The sequence below is a fragment of the Ovis aries genome, chromosome 22, assembly GCF_016772045.2.
Source record: "Ovis aries strain OAR_USU_Benz2616 breed Rambouillet chromosome 22, ARS-UI_Ramb_v3.0, whole genome shotgun sequence".
Taxonomy (NCBI): Eukaryota; Metazoa; Chordata; class Mammalia; order Artiodactyla; family Bovidae; genus Ovis; species Ovis aries.
In genome coordinates, this window is record NC_056075.1 from 14,651,834 (window position 1) to 14,677,076 (window position 25,243).

The 25,243-nt window shown below is 48.4% G+C and overlaps 1 protein-coding gene across 1 annotated transcript; it reads left to right on the top strand.

The window, feature by feature from the left end:
* The first annotated feature begins 2,348 nt into the window (after nucleotides 1–2,348).
* Nucleotides 2,349–24,615, top strand: FFAR4 (free fatty acid receptor 4). Its single transcript, XM_012102571.4, has 3 exons — nucleotides 2,349–2,960; nucleotides 10,698–10,826; nucleotides 21,874–24,615. Exons 1-3 carry the CDS (start codon nucleotides 2,394–2,396, stop codon nucleotides 22,261–22,263), a joined length of 1,086 nt encoding a protein of 361 aa, XP_011957961.3. The 5' UTR covers nucleotides 2,349–2,393; the 3' UTR covers nucleotides 22,264–24,615.
* Nucleotides 24,616–25,243: the final 628 nt, after the last annotated feature.

Here is a 25,243-nt window from a genome sequence, read left to right on the forward strand (position 1 = left end):
TCGTCTTAAGTCACTTGGACCCAGCTGCTTAATAAACGAAACTGTTGGGTTTTTCTTTTGGCCAACGAATGCCATGTAGATGATGTGAAAGTCTGGGAACTTCTGTGCTAGCAAGATGCATTTTGCCATTGAGAGAATTCAGGAGGGTAAAGATGGAGAAGGCTTTCTAGTGCAGAGACTGAACTCTTGTTGGCCACTCTGGGAAAATCTCTTCCTGTCTCCATGCTGTGCATCGAGAATGTGCTCACACACACACACACACACACACACACACAGAGTTCTCCTTTCTCTTCCACAGAAACTAATACACTGTGGCCCCAATCAGACAGTTACCAAATCCCACTCGAGTTCCCTTTACTTCAATCTCTTGCCCTTTTTGGTCTGTGTCAGAAAGCAAACTGCTTCCCTTTTACTACCTGAATTTAGTCCAGGTTCAAGTTGAAAATCTCCCACTGACATGCAATCTGCCCTTCAGTTCAGAGGTCACATTGTCAACTCAGACCCCAAATGCCACAGTGATAAGCAAACACAGACATGACCGCCCTCTCCCCCTCCTCCCCACTAGAGAGCACCTTATGCTAGTGCAGCAAATGCTTAATAAATACACAGATGATTACAAGACGGACGGGCCTGGCAGTATGGCAAAGGGGAACGGGGAGGGTGGGGGTGGTGGGATGGTGTCTGGCAGGGAAGTGGTCACTGGGTCTAGGGCCACAGGCACACTTTCATTCTCTAATTTACTGTAACAGAAAACTAGACAACAGGGGTGTGACAGAAACGTCTGGGTCAGGGGCTTTGTTACTAACCAGACTCCACTCTGGACAAGTCACTTTTTTTTTTTTGGAGGCTGCACCATATGGCCTGTAGGATCTTAGTTCCCCAACCAGGGATTGAACCTGTGCCCCCTATTTTAGGAGCTCAGAGTCTTAACAACTAGACCTCCAGGGAAGTCCCTGGACAAGTCAGTTTCCTCATCTGTAAGGGGACTGGTTTGTTCAGTGTTTGTCGAATTGGGGTGCCAGAGGCACATTCGCCACCTGTGTGTGCACGTGCAGTGACTGTCTTTCCTGGGTGCCAAGTTTATTCAATATATTTTGGGGCCCCATTCTTTTTACATGAAAGCATTTTATATCTTTGTTCAGAATGCAGAATTTACCTGGATTTTAATTATGGCAACTAAAAGACGCTTACTCCTTGGAAGGAAAGTTATGACCAACCTAGATAGCATATTCAAAAGCAGAGACATTACTTTGCCAACAAAGGTCCATCTAGTCAAGGCTATGGTTTTTCCAGTGGTCATGTATGGATGTGAAAGTTGGACTGTGAAGACAGCTGAGTGCTGAAGAATTGATGCTTTTTAACTGTGGTGTTGGAGAAGACTCTTGAGAGTCCCTTGGACTGCAGGGAGATCCAACCAGTCCATTCTAAAGGAGATCTGTCCTGGGTCTTCTTTGGAAGGAATGATGCTAAAGCTGAAACTCCAATACTTTGGCCACCTCATGTGAAGAGTTGACTCACTGGAAAAGACTCTGATGCTGGGAGGGATTGGGGGCAGGAGGAGAAGGGGATGACAGAGGATGAGATGGCTGGATGGCATCACCGACTTGATGGACAAGAGTTCGAGTGAACTCCGAGAGTTGGTGATGGACAGGGAGGCCTGGCGCGCTGCGATTCATGGGGTCACAAAGAGTCCCATATGACTGAGTGACTGGACTGAACAGAACTGAACTGAACATTTCAGGAGCAATTACTGTGTGCCAAGTATAAATCTCTTTCTATGATACTCACAATTACCCAATGGGATATTATTATCTCCATTTATAGATTTTTAAAAACTAGGGCAGAGAGATGAACTAATCTACCCAGTCACATGTTACTTAGCAGTGATAAATGACTCCTCCCCGCCCCCACAAAAAGATCTGGACCCATTACAAGCTGCTTTGGGATTTATTCCCAGACCCCTGAGACTTCTCTGGTGAAGCCTGAAAAGCACAGGACAGAATGATCTCCAGTCCAGCTCAAGCACTCCTTAATCAATTTTAACAATATCAGTGGATTAAGGTTGTCCTCCGGGTGCCCCTGGCGGATGAAAGGGGCTGGGGAGGCTTTGCGGGGTTTCCGGGGGTTCAGGTGCTCCTATCGGCCGAGGGCGTTCTCTACCTAGACTGCCGCCTCGCTCACAGCCTGGTATTTCCAGCCGGCGTCGCTGGCACTTCCTCGTTCCCGCGCGCCCCAGGCTTAGCTTGCAACGCCCAGCTCCGGCGCTGCTCAGGCGGGAGGGGGCCAGAGGAGAGATGTCGCAACCCTCTCCCTCCCTCTTTCCCCGCCTTGGCATTCAGTCACCTCCCAGATGAGCCCGCTCGCAGAAGGCTGCGGGCCGCGGGGTGCCCGGTATGTCCCCTGAGTGCGCGCAGGCGGCGGGCACTGCGCCCGTGCGCAGCCTGGAGCGGGCCAACCGCACCCGTTTCCCGTTCTTCTCCGATGTCAAGGGCGACCACCGGCTAGTGCTGAACGCCGTGGAGACCGTGGTGCTGGCACTCATTTTTGTGGTGTCGCTGCTGGGCAACGTGTGCGCTTTGGTGCTGGTAGCGCGCCAACGGCGCCGCGGCACCACCGCCAGCCTGGTGCTCAATCTTTTCTGCGCGGACCTGCTCTTCACCAGCTCCATCCCGCTCGTGCTGGTTGTGCGCTGGACGGAGGCCTGGCTCCTGGGCCCGGTGGCCTGCCACCTGCTCTTTTACATGATGACCCTGAGCGGCAGCGTCACCATCTTCACGCTGGCGGCAGTCAGCTTGGAGCGCGTGGTGTGCATCGTGCGCGTGCAGCGTGGCGCGCGGGGCCCAGGGCGGCGGGCGCGGGCCGCGCTGCTCGCGCTGATCTGGGGCTACTCGACGATGACCGCGCTGCCCCTCTGCATCTTCTTCCGTGTCCTCCCGCAGCGGTTACCCGGCGCTGACCAGGTGAGCGCCGCGCTGTGCGCGCCGGGCCGGTGTCCGGGAAGGGCTGGCAGGCGGAATGTGACGGAGACGGTGATCTAAGATGATCATTAACAAAAACCACAAAACGAGAATAGGCCATTTGTTGCATGTACTAGTCGTGGCACCGTGCTCGGTACTGTTAAGTTTTATCTGTTAAATTTCACTATGACCCTACGGTGTAGATTACATTAAACGCCCTCCAAAACGTTGTGAGTGGAGTCCCCAAAATGCTTGTAAGGTGCACTATTGCGAGGTTAATGCAGTAACGGGGGCTTAACGGTTAGACAGACGGAACTTGGCAGACCTGGAATGACTGATCACATTATAGTAAATTCTGCTTTCTCGCAGTACTTATTATCACACGTATTTACAGATGAGGAGGCCAAGGTACGCAGAGAGGGAATGCTCTCACCCCTAGTGTAGGAGGAGCTGAGATCGTGCTCAGCAGATTCGGTGCGAGGTGAATGAGGGTCTTGCTTTGAGAATCGCGGGCGTGGGTGTGTGGATAGGCTGGAGAGAAAGGGCCTTGGAGACCCAGAGACCCCAGACCTAGTGCTGCCTCTACAGGGCTTGTCACTTCCTCTCTGGAACCTCAGTTTTTCTAACTGCAAAACGGAAGGGACTAAATTAGAGGGATTAAACTAGAGGGATCTTACCCTGGGAGCTTTGGATGAAGAGTGACATCAGAGTATCCTGGGCGCCCGAAATATTCCGAAGATTGTCGAGGCTGAGCCCCTGAGCTTTACTCGGGTGGCACACCCAGAGATGCCATTAGGATCTTTGTGGGTAGAGCAAAGCTTTTGCTCTGTTCACGACATGGGCTCGAGTCTGCTCCGGTCCCACGGTCCGGAATTGCGGGCGCGGGTCTGTTCTTGCTGTGCTGCGGCGCGACTGCAGGCAGGGCTTGCGCGCGCGGAGACTCAGCCGGGACACCAGACCTGGACAGAGGCCCGCGATTCTGGCTGTTATCCCGGTGTTATGTTCTGTGCGCCTCTCCGGGAAGGCCAGGGACAGAGGTCTGTGAGCCTCACCAGAAGGGTCCGGGGTGCGGGGGGTGGAGGGGGAGTACTATTTCAGGTACACTCCTACTTAACCGGCAAATACCACTAAAAAACGAGGCTCTTGTCACCTCCCAGCCAACAGCCCAGACTAGAACTGCTTGCTGACGTGGACACAGGGGCTGTTTGAGTCAGAAGGCCTTCGCACAGAGGCAGGACCTTCCGTGCCTTGCCACTCTGGATTACCCAGGTATGGCACCTGTGGAGGCTGGACCCTCCACAGCCTTTCTGGGATGGCGGGAGTTTTACCGTAAGATGCCTCTGTGGAGATTTGTGTTGGGGTGACCTTCCTTCAGTCCCTTTTGGGGCTGGGCACACAGACCCCTCTTATTATTTTAATGCAGAAACACCACTCTGGTCTTAAGAGCCTTTGGAGAGGGAGAGAGTGGGCCAGAAGACTAGGGATAGGTGAGCTGGCTGCGGGAGCCGTGTTCCCCAAGGTGGAACTTGTGATGAAAACCTGGGACAGTCCTTTCCAGCCCTCCATCCTCTGCTGTTTTCCCTACCTGCTCCACACTCCCAACACACACGTACTCACACCTCCCAACAAACAGAAAACTCCTGGTTCCTCAAGGGCTATGACCTGAACATGTAGGAAATGTCTTATTTTATAGGTGGGTCGACTGAGGCTCTGCTGTTAAAGGAATAAGTTGAGAAGAATGATAATTGGGGTGGGAGCAGGAGGGAGGGGACATTAAAAAAAAGAGACAGAGAAGGATCTAGTCTAGACTGAACTGAGACTCAAATTTAAAATTAGCAAAGACTTGTTTTCTCAGTCCTCTACTCCCAACTTCCTGGCTCTGCCTGCCCCCTCCCACTTGGACACTAAATATGGAGGTTTTGGATGGGGGACATTTTCCTACCCAAACCACCAGCTCAGAGAACTAACTAAACCCAGGCGCAGACTGGCTCCCTCCCCTCCAGGAGAACAGGCCAGGGAGACAGTGTCTCTCAGAGTTTTTTGCTTATCTGAGCTCCACCCCTGGTCAAACCCAGTCCCCAGGAACGTGATTATCTTTGTCCATTTGGGCAGTGGGTGCCCAGCAGCCAAGCTGATTAGACTCTCACAAACTTAGATGAAATGGTAGACATTCTAGAAAATGCTAGATAATTTGGTATTAGGAATGCAGATTTTGGAGTCAGATGATCTGAGTTTGAATCCCATCCCTGCCATTTAGGAGTTGTGAGACAGAGGCAAGTGGTCTCATCTCCCTTATACCTCACTTTCCTCGTTTGCAGAATGGGCACAGTAGCAATATTACCCTTATTAACATCGTGGTGACTATGTTTAGCAAATGAACTAACACCTGGCACACACAGAGTTAAGCAGTCAAGAGTTGCCAGCTATTATTAGTCTCCTTATCTTTGGTTATAAATATTTTAAACATTTTTCAAACAGTATAATTCTTCTGATTGCTATAAAATAAAAGACTGACATTAAAAACAAAAAAACAAAACACTGCCATTTTAGGAGAGTGGACACATCCTAGCAACGTCTCAGCCAGGTCATCCCAGCCTGTTCCAATAGAATTCCTGTCTGTGTGTTATAGTCCCAGTGGGGCGTGACCCTCATTGGCAGGTAGGGAGGACTGTCCACCCTGGTCAGAGTGTGCTGCCCATTTATTCTGCAAACATTTACTGAGCACCCCTCCCTCCTGCCCCCACCATGAGTCACATGATCAAGACACTGTCCTTCTCTCCAAGGAGGTGCATGTAGGTCACCCAGCTTCTGGTCTCAGACCCTGGCACAATTCGGTAACCCCACAGTAACCCCACGAGTTGGTGTTCTCATGTTTATTTTCTGAAGGAGAAGATGCCTAAAGTCACAGGATGAACAAAGGATGGAACTGGAAGCTAGCCAGGGTCTGTCTGTCCCTCCGGGATCCTCTCCCATGAGTTCACACTTCCGGAGGAGCGCTTGGTCACACTGCTCTCTGCCCTGTCCCGGTTTCATTTCAGGCCAATAATGCCATTGTGTCTCTACTGCATGTCAACTGACTGAGGAGACAAGTTTGCTTATGTTTGCTAATATTAAAGGATACTTTTAAGGTACAGGAAAGTAAGTCCATTTCTTGCATGAGTATGTTCTTTCTTCTTAGCTGGGAAGCTGAGAGGAGCAGAGATATATAACTAGGATGCCTAGTTTCTTAAAACAACCTTGAGGTCTTCCATCTTGTTTGAAGAGGTGGGGCAGGGAGAATTATTTACAAAGGGATCCCCAAGGGTGTTCCAGGGAGAGTCATTAGGGAAGCTGACAAGAAACAGCTGAAATCAGGTGGCCTTTGCAGATGAGTTAGCTGGTGGGGGCAGGGATCAGCTCTTGAGCAGTGCTTGTAGACAGATGTCCCCCACTCTCAGGGGAGTCTTCCTGGAAAGCCATGAGTGACATGGGGGACTGGAGGGACATTACAGGCAGAAGGAACAGCCCACATGTTTGCATGAGATGTAGCTGGAAGGGTTGGTGGAGGCCAACTAGAGAAGGGCCAGGTACATACCCTTTAGGGCATTGGGACTTAGAAGGTGAGAGATGACTGGGTCTTGGGGGGCAATGAGAAAGAGCTTGTGGTGAGTTGGATAGCTGTTAAGGCAGAACCTAGGAGTTCCCTCTGAGTGGAGAGAGAAGGTGGAAAGGCAGCTCTCAGGAATCGGACAGCTTGGAAAGTGGAGACTGTGTGCCTGGATACTATGATGCAGGAGGTGGAATCGTTGGGGTGTGACACTGGAGGCTAGGTGTGCCTGTGAAGCATCCTATAGAGATGCTCTTGGGGTGGGGAGGCCAGTCTGGGGTTCAGCAGAAGACTGTGCTGGAAAGAGTAGATGGCAGCGGCATCTGCAAAAAGCCACCGTGAAAGTGGATGAGACTGCCAGGGGGAGATGGAGATTGGGATGGGAATACAGGTCACCCCCAAGCACATTTCACACTACTGTACCTGGCCTCCCACCTCCATCCTTTCTGATTGGGACACGGAGCTCCAGCCTCCTTGTTCTCTTGGCCAAAGCCCCATCCTCACAGGCACAGTTGACACTACCCCGCCTGGATGCCGCTTTCTCGGTCACGCCACAATCCCATCACCAGTAGCTCCCTGGGTACTTCTAGTTCGCTGCTCTGTACTGAAGTTTCCTAGTGCTTTTCTCCCTCCCTAGCTGCACCGCAGCCTCCTGGCCCATTCCCTCTGCGGCCTCTCAGTGGCTCAGCCACGGTGGCTTGAGTCAGCGAGTGGTTGGACAAATAGATTCCAGGACACCGTCACCAGCTGAGCCAACTCTGCTTGTGTGGCTCAGTAGGGAAGTAGACCCAGTGCTTTTGGTTTTCAAATTTCCTTCTTAAAATCAGAAAACATGTTAAATGTGCAGAAAAATTACAGAGAATATTCTAATAGTCACGCCCCAACCTCCCAGATTTGTCTGACTGCCAAACTCCTACAAGTCACAGCCTATGAGAATACCTAGGAGCAAAATGACTTATGTCGAATGGACTTTCCCACAGAAACAAAAACTTATAGCACCATGTTAGGTCTTGGACTGTGGGCCTGGTGCCTGTTCTTTTTTTTTTTATTGAAATGATGATAAATACTGCATTTAACCAATGATACCATATAAAGCTTTCTAGAATACATGTGATTAGTCATTAACTTCACGCAAGCCACCCTCACTGTCTCTTAGTTCATGGATGAGGGGGCCTGGCAGAGTTCCTATCTTACTTCCTTACACACTCCTATCTGGAGTGAGAGCCACAAATCAAAAAAGTCAAAGAGCATCTTCATCAGTGTCACGGAATTTGAGAGTCTTCCTGGGTTCGTTGTGTTTGTTGAAAAAAGTAGCTGTGTAGGTTTCTCAACTATCGTGGTAATTTCTGTTTCATATTTTCTCATCATTTCTCTTAAAAATAAACTTTTACTGCCATTTTTCCCCTCTTATAAGAGTCACATAGACACATTACAGAAAATTTAGAAAACTCACATAAGTCAAAAGAGTAAATATAACTAGAGTCCCACCTAGGAATAGACACTGTTAATTTCCTGGAGTGTATCTTTCCAGTCTTTTTTTCCCCCCACATGCCTTTTTTAATGAGTACAAGAAAATGACAGAAGCATCATTGTGCTACAAATGCCCACTGAGTCACTCAGTGATGGGAAGCCTTTATCCGTCTTTTCTGAGCATTTCTTAAGATCTTTCACCTTCCAATCACTGAGCGTCATTATTAGCAAAATGTTAAAAAATTTACCTGGTACTCATTTGTGCAAGAAAATCTGGAGGAAAATTTCCCAACATTTTGAATCGTGGGGGTTTACATACTTGACATATACCATTCCTGCATCGAGTGTCTGTGTGCTTGGGATTTTTGGGTCTTTTTTATTTTTAATTGGATTTCCAGTCTTCCTCTGCTTCTTTGTGTGGGTGTGTGGGTAGATACCTGTACATTCACTCCTATACATTTTCCTCAACAACATGAGGCTGATACAGGCATATTATTTAAAAATCTATATTTTCCCCCAAATTTAGAGGGAACACCTTGTTCTATCATTACACAATCTTTTTAAGCCTGGAGAAATTAGGGCAGACATTCTGGAGAGGGTTTTTGGAAAGAGTTTGGGGTCTCTTGGGGGTTTTAAGAAATGGTTCTGGGATCATCTGTTTCTCTGTGTAAGAATTAGAGACTAAGTCCCACTCAGGGCTGGAATGTGTTTCTCCTGATTGCCGCGTCATCGTATCTGCTGATATGTGTTGCCCACCGATGCACCCGGAGGGAGGGGTCCCTGGTGGGTGGAGGTCTGAGTACAAGCAAAGGCTGCATGGATTTCCCAAAGAACCGTGGTCACTGCACTGCCAACATTCAGAAGATCCATGAGAGATACAGATTTCTTTTCAACTACCAAAATGTAGACAGCTCTAATAAACTTCCTTCCATCAGGTGTGCACAGTAGGGTGAGGATAGAATAACAAGTTTCTAGAATATTCAGTGCATTTGCAAGCCATCTCAATCAAATAGGAAAAGGAAGCAACATTCTCACGCCAACTGCACCCCCCATCTCAAGGTACGAAGTGTTAGTCACTCAGTCGTGTCCAATTCTTTGCGATCCCATGGAAGAATATTAGAGTGAGTTGCCATTTCCTTCTCCAGGGGATCTTCCCGACCCAGGTTATCAAACCCGAGTCTCCTGCATGGCAGGCAGATTCGATACCATCTGAGCCACCAGGGAAGGCCACCTTAAGGCATAAATATAACTAAATCATTCTTCCCTGCCTGACTTGCCTTAGGGTTTTCTTGGTAGATCCCAGGATATCCTTTATACCACCCAGCTCTTTGGAGATGATTAAAAGGACTATATAGTTAGTGTTTTAGACTAATATTTTAGGAGAATGTTTCTAGGCCTTAGTTCCTTCCTCAGTGTATTTGGGGAAAGTAACTATGCACTTCAAAAGAGGCTGTATTGAACATTCAATAAGATAATGTGTGTAAAGTGTTTCCTGGCCAAGAATAAATGCTCAGTGAATTTCAGATGTTACTATTGTTTGTTAATACCGAACAGGAAAAGCGGTGATTATTTGATTGTATTTTGAGTTCAACCACGCAATTTTGATACACATTGCTGCTGCTGCTGCTAAGTCACTTCAGTCGTGTCTGACTCTGTGCGACCCCATAGACGGCAGCCCCCCAGGCCCCCCCGTCCCTGGGATTCTCCAGGCAAGAACACTGGAGTGGGTTGCCATTTCCTTCTCCAATGCATGAAAGTGAAAAGTGAAAGTGAAGTCGCTCGGTCGTGTCTGAATCTTCACGATCCCATGGACTGCAGCCCACCAGGCTCCTCCGTCCATGGGATTTTCCAGGCAAGAGTACTGGAGTGGATGGGGTTTGTAATTAGTGTCCAACAACTGAATTCAGCACAACATAGTGCTAGCAATAGCAACGAGGTCACAAACCTACACACTCTTCCGTCCCATCTCAGCGGTTTTACGTCTTTAACTGATGTCTGCGGCTGCACCTTTGCTCCAAGCCTGTTGGGTGCTTCCCTGCAGGAGAGGAACACGAGGACAGAGTTCCCAAGTCTGGGCTCCAGCACTGCTCTGGAGTAAATCATGGCTGCCTTGACGCAGCTTGACATAGTTCAGACATTTGAACATCCCCCAAATGAACACTTAATGCCCTAATGGAGACCGTGTTGCCTTCAGCAGTGTGACTATACTGAAACCTTGCTCCTGGTTTTATATGTTTGTGTGTAGCACATCTCTTCCAACCTATGTAAACTTTCAGGGGTCAGATTTTTCTCCTGTAAAATGAAGGATTTGGAAGAGAAGCTTCAGTGGCTCTTTGCAGCTCAGTCCAAGGAAGTAGAGCACTGAATCCGGGATCACGCCTTTGGACATGATCCGTGTGATGGAGCCATGATCCAAAATCACGCCGAGCCTTTGGACCCTGAGGCCCATGTGCCTTCACTGGAGAATGGGAATAATAATCACGGTGATTCTGAGGGTTTGAGGCAAATGACTTGTAAGTGGGGTTGGGTGGGCAGTAGAAGGGATTCTAGGGTTTCTTGTCATACCAGTTGTGTGACATCAAAACACAACAGCGTAACAGTGCCAGATAACCTCAACTGGGCTTGAGCTAAAGGCCAAATAAGAATCCCACATTAAATGACCTTCTTTTCCTTTTTGTATGTAGGAAATTCTGATTTGCACGCTGGTTTGGCCCAGTATTGGCGGAGAAATCACCTGGGATGTGTCATTTGCTATTTTCAACTTCTTGGTACCAGGACTGCTTATTGTGATCAGTTACTCCAAAATTTTACAGGTATGTTTGCTTCAAGCCCAGTGGCTGAACTTCATTTAGGTTCAGATGGAATCTTAGCATTTCTGGATCAGAAGTTACCTTAGAATTCACATCAGCCCAATCCTGGCTCACTCCGCAGATCCATCCCTCTAAGGGACAAAAGTTTGATATTTTTAAAAAGTTTTATCTTTGTGATTGTTATAATTATTGTTTTTGCTGATCACTAAGGTAATATAATTCATTATAAAAAATTAAAGACATAGAAATATGTAACACAGATACTAAATACAATCTTGTCTACCCCCTTTGTTGGCAGTTTAAAGAATATTGTTTTCAGGTTATATTTTATACATTTATATATACATACTTATATACAATGTGAATATGTATATGTACATGTGTGTACATATAAACACACACATATATGTGTATATATATATATATATATATATAGAACCATATAAAATGGTCAACTATTAAGTATCAACTATTTCCATGGTTCAACCATTTTATTTTCAGATTTGAGATAATGCTTTCTACTTTGGAACTTCCTCTTTTTGATTAGGACTATATCATGACATCTTTCTGTATCAGTTCCCGTATCTCTGCCTCATTATTTGCAATGACTTCATGGTCCTCCATCATACAGATGTGCCATAATTTATTTTATGAGCTTTTGGGTTGGGTTGTGTCCATTGTTTCCCTGTCACAAACAGCAATGTAGCAATAAAGAATGTACACTTTCAAAAACTTTTATTGAAGTACAATATAAATACAGAAAGCATAAACACACAGCTCACAAACTGACCACACTCCTCGAAGCAGCTCCCAGAAGCTGAGCCTCACCAGAAGCCCTCCTGTCTCCATCCATCGCTAGCCTTCACACCCAGGGCTTGTGCCTTTCATCAGGGCGCTGAAACAGGAAATGATTTCCTCCTTCAAGTGTGGCATGTACAGGGACATAAAAAAGACCTGCCAGCCTGCTGCTCTCTTACCCCTTGAGGCAGCATATTTGCATATGAGATGCTGGCCCAGGCAAAGGCGGCGGTCTGCCTGTGTTCACGCTCACTTTAGAAGGTTTAATACAAAACCTCTGAGTCCTCTCCAATGTTTACGGTTGTTGAATCTTGGTTTTATAGCATATGGTGGGTCATATGGTAAACGAGCATACTGAAGTGGGGCCCTTAGGTCCTGCTTGCGGTCTGGCCACTTTTACGGCCCTTTCTTTGTAGCTAAAGATCTGTGACCTGCTTAGAGGTTTAGAACCCCAAACCGAGCCATCTTCCATCTGAGTCTTGTAGTCCTTGGATTCTGTGAGATGACCACCATGTTCATCCCGAGGCTTTTGCCCACCAGTTGACTTGTGACCCATTTAAGTGACGCCCCACCTGCGGCTTGTTCAAGGGTGTGAGGCAGATTCAAGCCTGCCACTGAGGTCTGCAAGGTGCTTACAGTGGGAGTCTGGCATGTATAAATGCTTTGTGAGCTTTAGTTACTATCATCATGTTAAAAGAAAAAAGCGAGGGAAAAAAGAGAAATGTAGATTGAAGATTTTTTTAGGCTTTACTTATTTACTTATTTTTGGCTGCACTGGGTCTTTGTTGCTGTGCTCCAGCTTTCTCTAGTTATGGTGAGCGTTCATTCGTGTGGCGTGCGGGCTTCCCACGGAGGCGGCTTCTCTTGTTACAAAGCATGGGCTCTAGGCGTGTGGGCTCCACAGTTGTGGCGCTTGGGCTTAGTTGCTCCACGGCAGGTTGGATCTTCTGGGACCAGGCATCAAACTCATGTCCCCTGCATTGGCAGGCAGACTCTTAACCGCTAGACCACCAGGGAAGCCATGTAGAATTAATTTATTAAAAAAAAAATTTTTTTTTTTTAACAAGTGGTGTTTACATGTGTCAGGAACTCATCTACTCCTAACCAGAATTACTGATGAGGAAACGTAGGCATAGAGAAGTTAAGTAATTTACGAAAGCTCACACAGCTCATAAGCAGCCGTATCATGACATAAAGCTAGGCAGTCTGATTCCAGAGTTCCAACACTTTAATTCTTCAGACGTTTGTCAAGGATCTGCTGTGTGAAGTGTCGGTGTCGGGTGGAGATTGGTCAAGAGCAGGTCACAATCTAGAAGGAGCTTTAACACAAGAAAAGGAAGGGGGAGACACAATTTTCACTGCTATTCAATGCAGTGAAACCCATGGTGAGGCTTTGTGTGAAAACACTTTGCAAATTGTTAAAAGAGAAAAAAGAGGGAAAAAGGAGAAAAGCAAAGGGCTGTCAAAGACGAAAGGATGTGAAAGAAGGAGACCTATTGTTTTAATAATCAGTCCTGAATCTGCCCCTTACTTGCTGCGTGGCCTCAGCAAGTTACTTACCTTCTCTGGACCTCAGTTCCCTCGTCAGCAAAATAATGATCAAAAGTCCAATAGTTTAAGATTTTTGTGAGAGACTTAGGAGTTACTCATGGTGCGACTGGGGTGAGTGTCACACCTGCCTGTAGCAGGGGATGAAGAAATCACTGCTGCTGTTAACTGTCAGGCAAGGCCGCTCCTCTCATCCTCTCACAGCATGCTGGGAGGAGGTACCGCTAAGATTTTTGAGAGGAGGAACAGCAGGGCCCAGATTTGGGGCAAGGCGGGATCTAGGACCTGGTGGTGGGTCAGGGCTGGTTGGTTGGCTGGGCTTGGGCTGGGCAGACACTGGCAGGGGCATCCATGCCTCCTGCTTGGGTGGTCCCACCCCTGAGCCCCGAAGAGGCTGAGAGGGCTCCGATCTGGCTCTGTTCACTTGTGCCTCACACTACTCAGCCGCCTTCTGAAGAAGGATGACTTCTTCTCTGGAAAGGTTTCCCACCCCCTCCATCTTCTCCTCATGCCAGGGCTCACCTGGAAATATCCCCGAGCCCTGAGGAGTTGGGGGAGGGGTCCTCTTTTCCATCCACATGTAACCGCAGTTCCAGACACTGCGCATAGAAACCCACGGCCAGCCTTCCGTTCTTCCCATCACAGATCCCAAGACGGCTCCTGGATGAATCAGATTGTCCGCTGTGACTCACAGTTATGACATGGTGTTCCGAGCAATGAGTCAAAGATGTGATTTAGATCCCATCACTTCCTTCACACACTCAGGAAAAGCTAAAACTCTCTGCTCAAGGCCCCGTGTGATCTGGCCCTTGCCTGCCTCTCTCACCTGTCTTCTCCCCTGCCCCATCTCCCTTATGTCCTTGGGGCTGTTCCTCACATAAGCCAACACACTCTGCCTCAGGGCCTTTGCACCTGCCATTTCCTTTCTGGGATCTCTACCCCCAGGCTTCTGTGTGGGCCACGTTCCCACTTCATTTAGGTCTCTGCTCAAGAGACTCTTCTCCAGAGAGTCCCCCTTATTCTCTAGTCCCTCACCCTGATTTCTTTTCAAAGCACTTCCAACCATGTCATATTCCATATGTGCATTTTTACTTGTTTATCATCTGTCTTGCCCCCTAGAATGCAAGCTCTCCAAAGGCAGAGACTTCATTTTGTTTACTGCCGCAGTCCTGTTCTTAAAACAGAGCCTGGATTATTCATTGTAGGGGATCAATAAACCCTTACCGAATGAGTAAGAAACAAACTTGGATCACCCTGCAAGGGCCAACAGCACCTTCTTCTTTGGGGCAGTGGGAAAACCACAGGACAAAGAGTCATAAGATACTGATTCTAGTCCAAGCTTTATTACTGCGTGACCTTAGAAAAGTCACTTGATGAATGTGGGCCTCAGTTTTCTCTGGAGCCAAATGGGTCCCAAGTGCGTTGTTTAACACAATAAAATGAGACTGCAGGTATTATGTTTCAATAGACTGCTAGACTTTAATAAGAAAAAGGTAAAATGTGGTTTTGAAAATCATAGCATTCATGCAAATATAAGACTTTCAGAAAATTACTTTCCACTCTACTGGTAAAACTATTGCCCCTTTCCCAGGAGGACTGTGACTTTTGTCCTCATTTTGCACCTGTGGGTAGCTTGGAAGCAGGTGAGCTTCCAGGTGGAGAACCCAGGCAGAGCCTCCTAGCTTGCATCTCTCTCTCCCTCTGAAGAGATTCAGAACTGAGAGACTGAATCAGCCTTTTTGCCAAGCTTTTTCTGTCAAGAGTGTAACTCTGGAAAATCAACTGAATATCAATGTTAATTAGCTATATTTATAGAGACACAATTAGCATATCATTTGGAGCCACAGGACAGGTAACTTTCCCAGCAGCCCCACCTCACACCTGTCACTTCTAACTCTTAACTCTAACTCAAGCACTGTCTCGAGACCTGAGAGGTGGTGTTCTTTTTTTAAAATTAATTAATTCGGTTGTGCTGGTCTTCATTGCTGTGGGCTTTTCTCAAGTTTCAGACAGTGGGCTGTTCTTCACTTGCAGTGCACAGGCTTCTCATGGTGGCTTCTCTTGCTGTGAGTTCTAGGCCTCAGTAGTTGTGGCTCCCAGGTTCTAGAGCAGAGGCTCAATAGTTGCAGCACACGGGCTTGGTAGCTCTGCAGCATGTGGGATCTTCTTGGATCAGGACTGTATCTCCTGCATTGGCAGGCGGGTTCTTCCCCAGTGAGCCACCAGGGAAGCCCAAGGTGTCTGTTTCAAATCACCCTGACTTCTACTCCTCACAAGCAGTAAGAAGGGTTCTAAAATGTTCTGTAGAACTCCATGCGCTGTTAAATGTTAGGAAGGGTTCCGTGATCTTAGAAAATGCTGGATTAATCAAGGTTAAGTGGGCTTCTTTGCCGCAGGCCTTTTCGGAGCCTTTGTTATGCTAACAAACTTTGAGAATCTCCAACTCCAGAACAGAGTAGGGAGCACTGCCGAATCTGAGTGCAGACCGCCTTTTCCCCACAGAGCTCTCTCTGGGCTGGTGCTCCACGGACTCTCCTTTGAGAACAGCTGCTTTCAAGTCCTGGCTTGGGTTGCTGGCTCGCGTTGCTGGCTCGCCCTCGCTGAGCGTTGAGAGCAAGCTTCATCCAGGCTCTTTATTTCCGGGGCTCCTCCCACTGCTCAGGGCAATGGCCTTTTCCACGCTCTGCCTCCCTAGATTCCTCTTTCCTCCTGACTCAGGCGTGCTCTTCTTCCAATCAACAGTTTCCCAGGGTAATAGTCTCCAGGCCACTCCTCAGTGCCTTTGATCAAGCTGACCTTGCTCATGGGTGGGGCTTGGTTTATACTGTCACCCCGTAACCATCACCATGGAAAGATGAGACGCCGCCAGGATTTGTGGGACAGCTTGTAGGTTTGTTGGTCCCCCTCCCTTCCCTCCTATACTCCCCGCAGCAAACACTAGAATGGAAGTGCAGAATGGGCAGGGCTCCCTTGCTTCTTGCCGTGCATCCAGCACCTGTAAGAGTGCTGCCCACAGAGTAGGGGCTTAATAAAATATATGTTGAAGAGAGAGTGAGTATCTGGCCTGAAGTTGGAAAACCTTTACCTAACTCAGGGCTTAGAAGAGAAAGGAAATCCTTTTCAGCTAAAGGTGAAGGTGTTAGGTAATAAGCACATGGTCCTTCCTTTCCGCATGCTTGGCCCTCATTCCCTAGCTTTGGGGCCTGCTGGCCTGTGATGGAAGAAGAGGTAGGCCCTCTGGAAAGATGGAGTCTGTTATCTAATGATCAGGAGGGTGTGGATTGACCAAGCCACCCCCAGAGGAGATCCAAGAGGCTGGAGCTGGGTCACTAGGAGTGACTGCCCCCACACTCACCTGTCTGCAGCTGTGGTCTGGTGGCATGGGTTGGGGAGAAGCTTCGCTCAGTCATGGCCTTCAGATGCTCAGTGAATGCAAAGGCAGCAAGTCAGACAATTTAAAAGTGACTCTTTAAAGGACTGCGGGAAACCCCCAAGCCTATTGTCCTAGATGCTAGTGTTCATATTTTAGAGACTGAGAAGCACCTAGGGAGTTAATGAGCAGTGCGCATTCCTGAGGCCACTCAGATCCACAGAATCGGTGTCTGAAGGGGGGCCCACGTATGTGCATTGTATTAAGCGCCAGTGACCCTGATGGGGGCAGCTGCGGGCCGCATTCCTGGGAGCTCTGTTCTGTTTTGGAAGCTGCAGGATGTCCCGGGCAGTGACGAGCATTCCCCCTGAGGTGTGCTTCTCCACCTTGACCGTGAGACCGTGAGCAAGTCACTTTACCTTTCAGAGCCTCGTCTCTTGTCCCCAGAATCAAAGAACATACCTGAGAGGCTTGTTTTAAGGATTAAAGTTAATCCTCAGAAGTTAATCGAGCATTTAATTTGATCTAAAAGTACATCAGGCATTTAGTGCAATGCCAGAGACACTTTAAACCCTGAATGAAAGTTGGTTAGTCCTGTCATCTAAAGTAGGGAAGGGAGCAGGGGAGGAGCCACATTTGATTATAATGGGCCCATTTTCCTTCTCGCTCCCTCAAAGCTGTGGGAACTGTGGATGGAAGGAAATGGTAGCATCAGTCGGTGCTATAAAAAGAGCCAGCCACATATTCACTTGGCTCATGAGTCAGTCCGTTTTGCTGTCTGCTCATAGTCATTGTCAGGCCCCTGCCAGAGCCCTGGACCACAGAAGCCACAGGGCTGCCCAGCCCCCAGGGAGCTGCAGCCTGTGGGACTCAGAGGTAGGAGTGATGCTTCAACATCCACCAGAGAGTATGTGGCAAGTGCCCCGTGAGCACCTGAAACAAAGCGCTGCAGGATGCCAGCGGGAGGTGAACCAGGATGTTCCTGGCATTAGAGCTTGGAGTTACAGGCTGGACAGAAGAACCGCTACTGTTGGAGATATTAGAGGGTGGGAAGGAATTAGTTTAAGCATGGACAGGCTGCCAAGGTTTGAAGTCCAGCTCGGCAGCTGCTTAGCTGGGTACTGTTGGGCAATCTCCTTAACCTCTTTGAGCCTCAGTTTCCTCCTCTGTAAAATGGGGGTCATCAAAGTACATAAGTCACAGAATCATTGGGAGAATTTAAAGAGATAAGCCAAGTGATATGCACAGAGGCTTGGCACATAAGAAGTGCTCAATAAATATGAACTTTCATTTACATCATTCACTCAAAAAACTTCTAGGGAATTCCCTGGTGGTCCAGTGGTTACTCTGTGCTTTCACTAACAAGGGCCCAGGTTCAGTCCCTGGTCAGGGAACTACGATCCCGCAAGCCACGTGGTTTGGCAAAAAAAAAAAAAATCTAAAAGACACTGTACCAAAGACTCCATCCTACTTGGCAGAACAATGTGGACAGCACTAGCAACGAGGCTGCTGCTGGAATCATCCTTGTGTGCCCACCAGGCTGCACTTAGGCTATTCAGAAGTGGCACCATTTTGCCTGCAGCCCTTCCACCTGCCCTTGGGCAGCTGTTCCCCTCCCAGGTCCACCATCCAAGATCACAGATTAACCAGCTTTCACTTGAACACATATTCTAATTTTGATTCTACACAGCACCTTCCAGCGTGAATGTGCCAATATGAGTTCTAGCATGTGGGTCTCAGATGGTGGGTCACATCTCTTGAGCAACAGCCCCAACTGCAGAGCACAAGAGCCAGGAGGAAGACAGCCCTGTTGGAGCCATTTATGATATCACTAATGATATCACTAATCTTCAGGTCAACTGAGCTGGACTTTCCCAGATGGTGGCTTTAGCCATTTAGCATTGGTGGAGTGAACTTCAACAAGCTACTCAAATTTCTTGAGGTTCAGTTTCCTCATCTCTGAAGTGAAGATAATAATAATAATAGTACAAATCCAAAGAGCAGTTGTGAAGATGAAATGTGATAATTTATAAAATAAATGCAGAATGACATTCTAACATGTATACTATCATGTGAATTGAATCGCCAGTCTATGTCTGACGCAGGATGCAGCATGCTTGGGGCTGGTGCATGGGGATGACCCAGAGAGATGTTATGGGGAGGGAGGTGGGAGGGGGGTTCATGTTTGGGAATGCATGTAAGAATTAAAGATTTTAAAATTAAAAAAATAAAAAACTAAAAAAAAAAAAAAAGGAAACAAAATAAAAAAAATAAAATAAATGCATAGTACCGTGCCGGCACACAGGGAGCCTTCCATAAAGCTTGGTGATCACAATTCCTGTTATTCATGGTGGGAAGGAAGGGGTTCTGTCCATTCAGTGTCTGTTGCCCAGATCAAAACTACTGCACAGAAGCAATTGCATGTAACCATAAGACAATTAACATGGCTATCCTTTAGCTGAGGAGGGCGCCACAACCCACTCCACTACTCTTGCCCAGAGAATCCCAGGGACAGAGGAGACTGGCGGGCTGTAGTCCACAGAGTTTCACAGAGTCAGACACGACTGAAGTGACTTAGCGTGGCGCAGCATGTCCTTTAGCTAGTTAGAAGCATTCTAAAGAGGATATTTTAAGCCACTCAGATCTTAGAGTTAATCTGGCCCCAAAGTTGAATGAATCTAATTCCTTTCTAATTGTTTCAGTTCTTGAGATTCAAGAATCTTAGGGCGACGGTCCTAGGAAGGCCAGGGCAGAGCTACGATAAGACTTTTGGCTATTAAAATGTCCAGACATGTAAGCACTCTTTGTGTGGCCAGAAGACTGCTCCTGCAGGAAAAGCAGAAGGACACAGGGCCAGACTAAGCAAAGGAAAGTTAGCAAGCACCACAGATGTGGTAAGACATCCCGGGCTGGATCCCTTCCCTAGGACAGAGGTCGTAGACTGGAACAGAGCATGTCAGGCCAGTAGGTGCAGGGCTCCACTGAGCCGACGGTGCACCAGCCTACCCCCCGCTCCCACCCCCAGCCTCTGCTCTCAGCCCCCTCCTCTTGGCACCCCTAAAGCTGAGCAAGTGATCCGGGAGGGCAGGCCTCCTGCTTTCTGGCTGTACTTAGAGGACAACTAGAAATAGGTGGAAGGGCAGGGCTCTGTAAGTATGCCCAGGGCAGCCTGAGCTTGAGCACTGGGCTCTTTGGAACCTCTGGGGAGGCCACGCCAGCCCACCACCCTGTGCCTGGAAGACACAGTTGAACGGCAGAGGGTTTTTGCTCCCTGACATGAATAGTTCCACAGCTTCTCTTTTCAAAATACTTTGGCTAAATCCTCTCTTGAGGGGCCTGTTGCCTCCCCTGTAGAATGAAGGGTTGGGTAGGCCTTGGCTGCTCAGAGTGTGGTCCTTGCAAGGTGAGAATCTACATTTAGGAAGCAGTGCTGAAGGCCTCACCAGCAGAGTGAAGTCTGAGCAGGCCCACCCAGCGCCAGTACTCTGCTTCTGAGATGTTATGAAACATTTGTCACTTCCCCAAATACTAGTTTTACATGGGACAGTGGGATGAAAGGACATGCGGGGCTTTATTTTAATCTGGTCAGCTTGCCTTAGTTGATGGGCCGTTTCCACATGCAAGGCTCCCACTGTCAACCAGTAACCAGCCTCTCTGACCGACACTGAAGCAAAACTCTCTAACTGGACAGAAGACCCAGACAGCAGTGCCTGCAAGGGCTCCTGACAGAAGAGTCCAGAACACCCTTCTGAACCCATATCACCAGAGTAGCCTGCTTGCCTGCAGTCCCTCTAAAGCTGACCCTGCTCATTAGCACAAAATATTAGAGATCCTTGCAGTTCCACTCTTGGGAATTTATCCTACTGATATGTGCATCTCGGTGTGCAAAGATATGTCCGAAGATATGAATCCTACCTGTTGTCATCTCTCACCTGGGGGTACAAACAGGAAATGGTTTCAGTGTTTTAACACATGCACTAGCAGTGATCTGACCAGTCCCTCTTTCTTACTGGGAGCAGGAATCTTTAAGGACACCTCAATCTGATTTCAGAACTTTCTAGTCACGTTTTTGGATATGCCTGCTTGTTTCAAACAATGTATCTGAGGGGCGGTTTAAAGCTTCCCCAGCTCTGGAGCACAGAACGGGAATTGGGGGGTGGGTGTGTGGAAGGGGGAAGGAAGGGCTGTTCTGTCAGGGACTCCCATCTCCTTCACAGACAAGGAACCTGCCTGCTTGCCCATGTGAGGGGACTGTCACTCTCTGCTGGCGGCTTCCTCTGATCTCCATATAGCTGCTGGTGGTGCCAACAGACCTTCATGATTGGGAGATGGTTCCCAAACAGCTTGTACCTTTGAGCACATACTGATTTTATATAATCAATTACTTAACACTTTCAGAAAAAGAAAGAATGGGAGAGATGTGTATCTTTTTCTGTTTGGGCTGACATAACAAAATACCAGACTGGGTGGCTTATAAACAATACCCCCAAACCCCCACCAAATGTGTTTCTCCATTTCCGGAGGCTGGAAGTCCAAGATGAGGATCCAGCATGGTGGGATCCTGATGAGAGCGCTCTTCTGGGTTGCAGACTGACTTCTCTGTGTCTTCACAGGGTGGAAGGACCGAAGGAGCACTCTGGGGTCTCTCATACGGGCACTAATTCCCTTGATGAGGGCTTCTTCCCTTAACCTAATTGGGGCAGCGTCTAATAACAGCTCCTCATAACATAGCCTTGGGGGTTAGCTTTCAACACATGGACTTGGTGGGAACACATTCAGACCACAGTAGTGTGCTTCTGTGAATGATCACACATCTCTCTTCCAGACCCTCCCATTCTGGCTTTCCCAGGTGAGGCTAGTGGTGAAGAACCTGCTTGACAATGCAGGAGATGTAAAAGAGGTGGGTTTCATCCCTGGATTGGAAAATCCCCTGGAGAAGGGCATGGCAACCCACTCCAGTATTCTTGCCTGGAGAATCTCCATGGGCAGAGGAGCCTGGTGGGCCACAGTCCATGGGGTCGCAAAGAGTCAGACATGACTGAAGCGACTTAGCACGGCACACACAGTACATCAACACTATTCGCAACATGGATTTACTTCGGCCTTATTCTCAGGAGGCCAGCTGCCCCATTTCTCCGACGCATCCTTAGTGCGGGAGGAGAGTCAGGCCTCTGAGGAGGGAGCCCTCTCTGCACAAAGCTCCAAAGCCAAACAGTCCCAGTGAAGTGAGGATGGCAGGTTCCAGCTCCTGGGGCTTCGCTGGTCCTCCCAGAGCGACACCCACTGATGTCCTGCCGTAAACCGTGGCTCTGGCTCTCTTTTGTGTTCCTGCAGATCACGAAGGCATCCAGGAAGAGGCTAACGATGAGCCTGGCCTACTCAGAGAGCCACCAGCTGCGTGTGTCCCAGCAGGACGTCCGGCTCTTCCGCACCCTCTTCCTGCTCATGGTATCCTTCTTCATCATGTGGAGTCCCATCATCATCACCATCCTCCTCATCCTGATCCAGAACTTCAAGCAGAACCTGGTCATCTGGCCGTCCCTCTTCTTCTGGGTGATGGCCTTCACGTTTGCCAATGCGGCCGTCAACCCCATTCTCTACAACATGTCCCTGTTTAGGAACGAGTGGAGGAGGTTTTTTCACTGCTGCTTCTTCTTGGAAAAGGGAGCCATGTTGACAGACACGTCTGTCAGGAGAAATGACCTGTCTGTCATTTCCAGCTAGTTCATTTTTCTCTACAGGCATCTATGTGTCCCTCTCTGGCCAGCCGTGGTGTATTTTCAAAGGGAGATTGTTTCCACGACCCTCAGCACCAGGGTACCTGCTCTCAGAAAATATAACCTATGCAAATGCCCATTTTCAGCACCGGTAAATTAAGAGGGTGATCATTCAGTATAACAGTTTTATCCTGTATAGAAAGATTTGCGGTGGGTTCCTTTTCAATGTGAACTTCTTCGGTGTGGAATATGATTAAATGTATTAAGTTTTGTTTGTGACTGTTCAGCAATCTCATCTCCTATATGTGAAGCCACGCTGTGCAGGCTTCTGAAGTGAGGCCTGGGCTCATGACTCAATCTTCTCCTTGAAGAGTCACAGCCACCCTCGCTCCCCACCCCTGGACTTCAAGGCCGCAGGATCATTCATCAGCGTGAAGAGTACTTGAGGAGTTTCCAAGGAACAAGACTTTCATTTCTGAGGAATTAAAGGTGACTTTGTTCGTCATTGATAATAGGAGAAGCTTTGTCATGAAGTCACAGCGGAGGTCAGATGACTGTAAACATTTGAAAGTCAGAGCAGGAGTGACTCCCTTCTTTGATCCACCTGTCAGATGCCTCTTAAGCACGTGCTGTGGGCGGTGTTCTTGGCGGTGGGAATGCATCAGTGAACCAGACAGCCACAGACCGTGTCCTCATGGAGCTCACTTACCTTCCAGGTGGGGCAGAGAAACACCAAACATGTCAAGAGATCGTATAGTGTTTCAGAGGGAATTAACATTATGAAGAAAATGGGAGAGAGATGACAATTTAGATGGAGTGTTGAAGGGTCTGGGAAGACCTTTCTGAGGGATGATATCGGAGCCAAAAGGGCAAACCACAAGCAGGAACCAGTCGTGAATCCGGGGAATGAGGCTTTGCAGACGGAGCAGACCCTGGTGCTGGTGCAAAGAGGCTTGTGTGCTTGTGGGACAGAAAGACCAGTGTGCACAAAGCGAGCTATTGACAGAGCCTCCTCTAGGCCAGGCCCTGTCCTTGAAACCAGAACAGAGGGATGCTCTGCTGGAGGCCATCAATGGGGACGAGAGGGATTACAGGGCTGGCTTACACCGGGCTAGGGAGGCTGCCGTCGGAATTTGTTCTGTGTTCAGTGGACAGCCACTGGAGATTTGCATTTGGATGCGGATATGACCTGCTATTTGTTTTTAAATATTACTCTGGTTGCCCTGTTCAGGAAATGTACTTTGTGGAGCAAGAATGAAAATGGACACCAGTTAGGCAGCTGCCAAAGTAAAGAAGGAAGATGGGGAAGTTGGAGGTGGATGACATTGCTGTTGTTCAGTCATGTTCAACTCTTCACAACCCCATGGACTACAGCATGCCAGGCTACCCTGCCCCTCACCATCTTCTGGACATCGATGGGGGATTGTGAGAAATGATCTTGGGCATCCTTTGGGAAGGCAGAGCAAACATGATTTATAGATTGACAGGATAGAGAATATGAGGGAAAGAGAGGATTCAGCAGAGACTCCTGACAGCCATAGGATGGAGGGCAGGCAGCAAAAATGGGGAAGGCTAGGAGGATGAGTCCATCCTAAAGGAGATCAGTCCTGGGTGTTCATTGGAAGGACTGATGTTGAAGCTGAAACTCCAATACTTTGGCCACCTGATGCGAAGAGCTGACTCATTTGAAGACACCCTGATGCTGGGAAAGATTGAGGGCAGGAGAAGGCGACGACAGAGGATGAGATGGCTGGATGGCATCACCGACTCAATGGACATGGGTTTGGGTGGACTCCGGGAGTTGGTGATGGACAGGGAGGCCTGGCATGCTGCGGTTCATGGGGTCGCAAAGAGTCAGACACAACTGAGTGGTCAGTTCACTACTGAACTGAACTGAACTGAGGAGGATAAGAGGTAGAAGAACCAAGAGTTTCATGTGGGGCATCTGCATGTGAAACCCCAGTGAGAACCGAATGGAGAGCCGGTAGGTGGATGCAGGGCTGTGGTGCATACACAGCCTGGTGATACAGGCCTGAAGATCAGTGCTGGGAGTCATCAGATAATGTTTGCAGATCTATGGTTTTACGAAATAAAGAGAGAAAAAACCAGAGCCAGAGAGAACCCAGGGACATGCCAGCACTTGGAAGCTGGGAGAATGGCTGGAACAGTAGCTTGGGGCCTGGTGCATAGTATGAGCGCAACTAATCTTCGTCACCCAGTAAGTCGGAGCCAGTAGTCTTTGCTGGTGGAATTTCTTGAGCAGCTCTCTTTCGAAGTAAGATTTATCACAAGCTTGAGGACAAGAGGACAGGGATCCTTTGTTCATCTTTAGTTAATAAATTTGGTCAATTAAATTTGCCTTTTGAAGCAACGTGTGACTGTCTTACAGGTCTCTGGGGGGACAGCCATGCTGAAGAGCCCAGCTCTGGCAGCCCCTCTCTGGTGAGTGACAGGCAGAGCTCTCCTGTGCGTGTTCCCCTGCCTCCTCCCCCTTTAGTGGAAGAACAAAGCACAGTGATTCAGGGCCCTGAGAGCCTCATGGCCCCTTGATACGGCAGCACCCAGGCAGAGGTCTCTGCACACACGGGAGGTTCCCCGCCTCCGGACACACCTCATAAACGTCAGCCTGGCATCCACCAGTGTTTGCACAGCTCCTAAGCGCTCTAACTGAACCCTCACTTCAGCCCAGCAGGTGGACACTACTTCCCCATGTTTCACAAGAGGAGAGTGAGGCTCAGAGAAATCATACAACCAGCCCCCAGTCATACAGCTAATTATAGCTGAGCTGGATTTTGATGCAAAACCAAGACTCTGGTACCAAAGCCTTGATGCCTTTTCAAGATGATAAAAGGCTCTTAGGAGCTCCTGGGAAATTGAGGCACATGACTTTGCATGCAGTTATATTATATGCTAGTGTTCACAAGTGCTGCTAATGGTATAAGACACCGGTGTCCTTCCCCAGGCATGGCTACTTCCACCCCCATCAC

Coding starts and splice junctions, on each gene's coding strand:
- FFAR4 (XM_012102571.4), top strand. CDS start 2,394: ATGTCCCCTGAGTGCGCGCAGGCGGCGGGCACTGCGCCCGTGCGCAGC. Junction 2,961..10,697: donor GGTTACCCGGCGCTGACCAG/GTGAGCGCCGCG, acceptor TTTTGTATGTAG/GAAATTCTGATTTGCACGCT. Junction 10,827..21,873: donor GTTACTCCAAAATTTTACAG/GTATGTTTGCTT, acceptor GTGTTCCTGCAG/ATCACGAAGGCATCCAGGAA.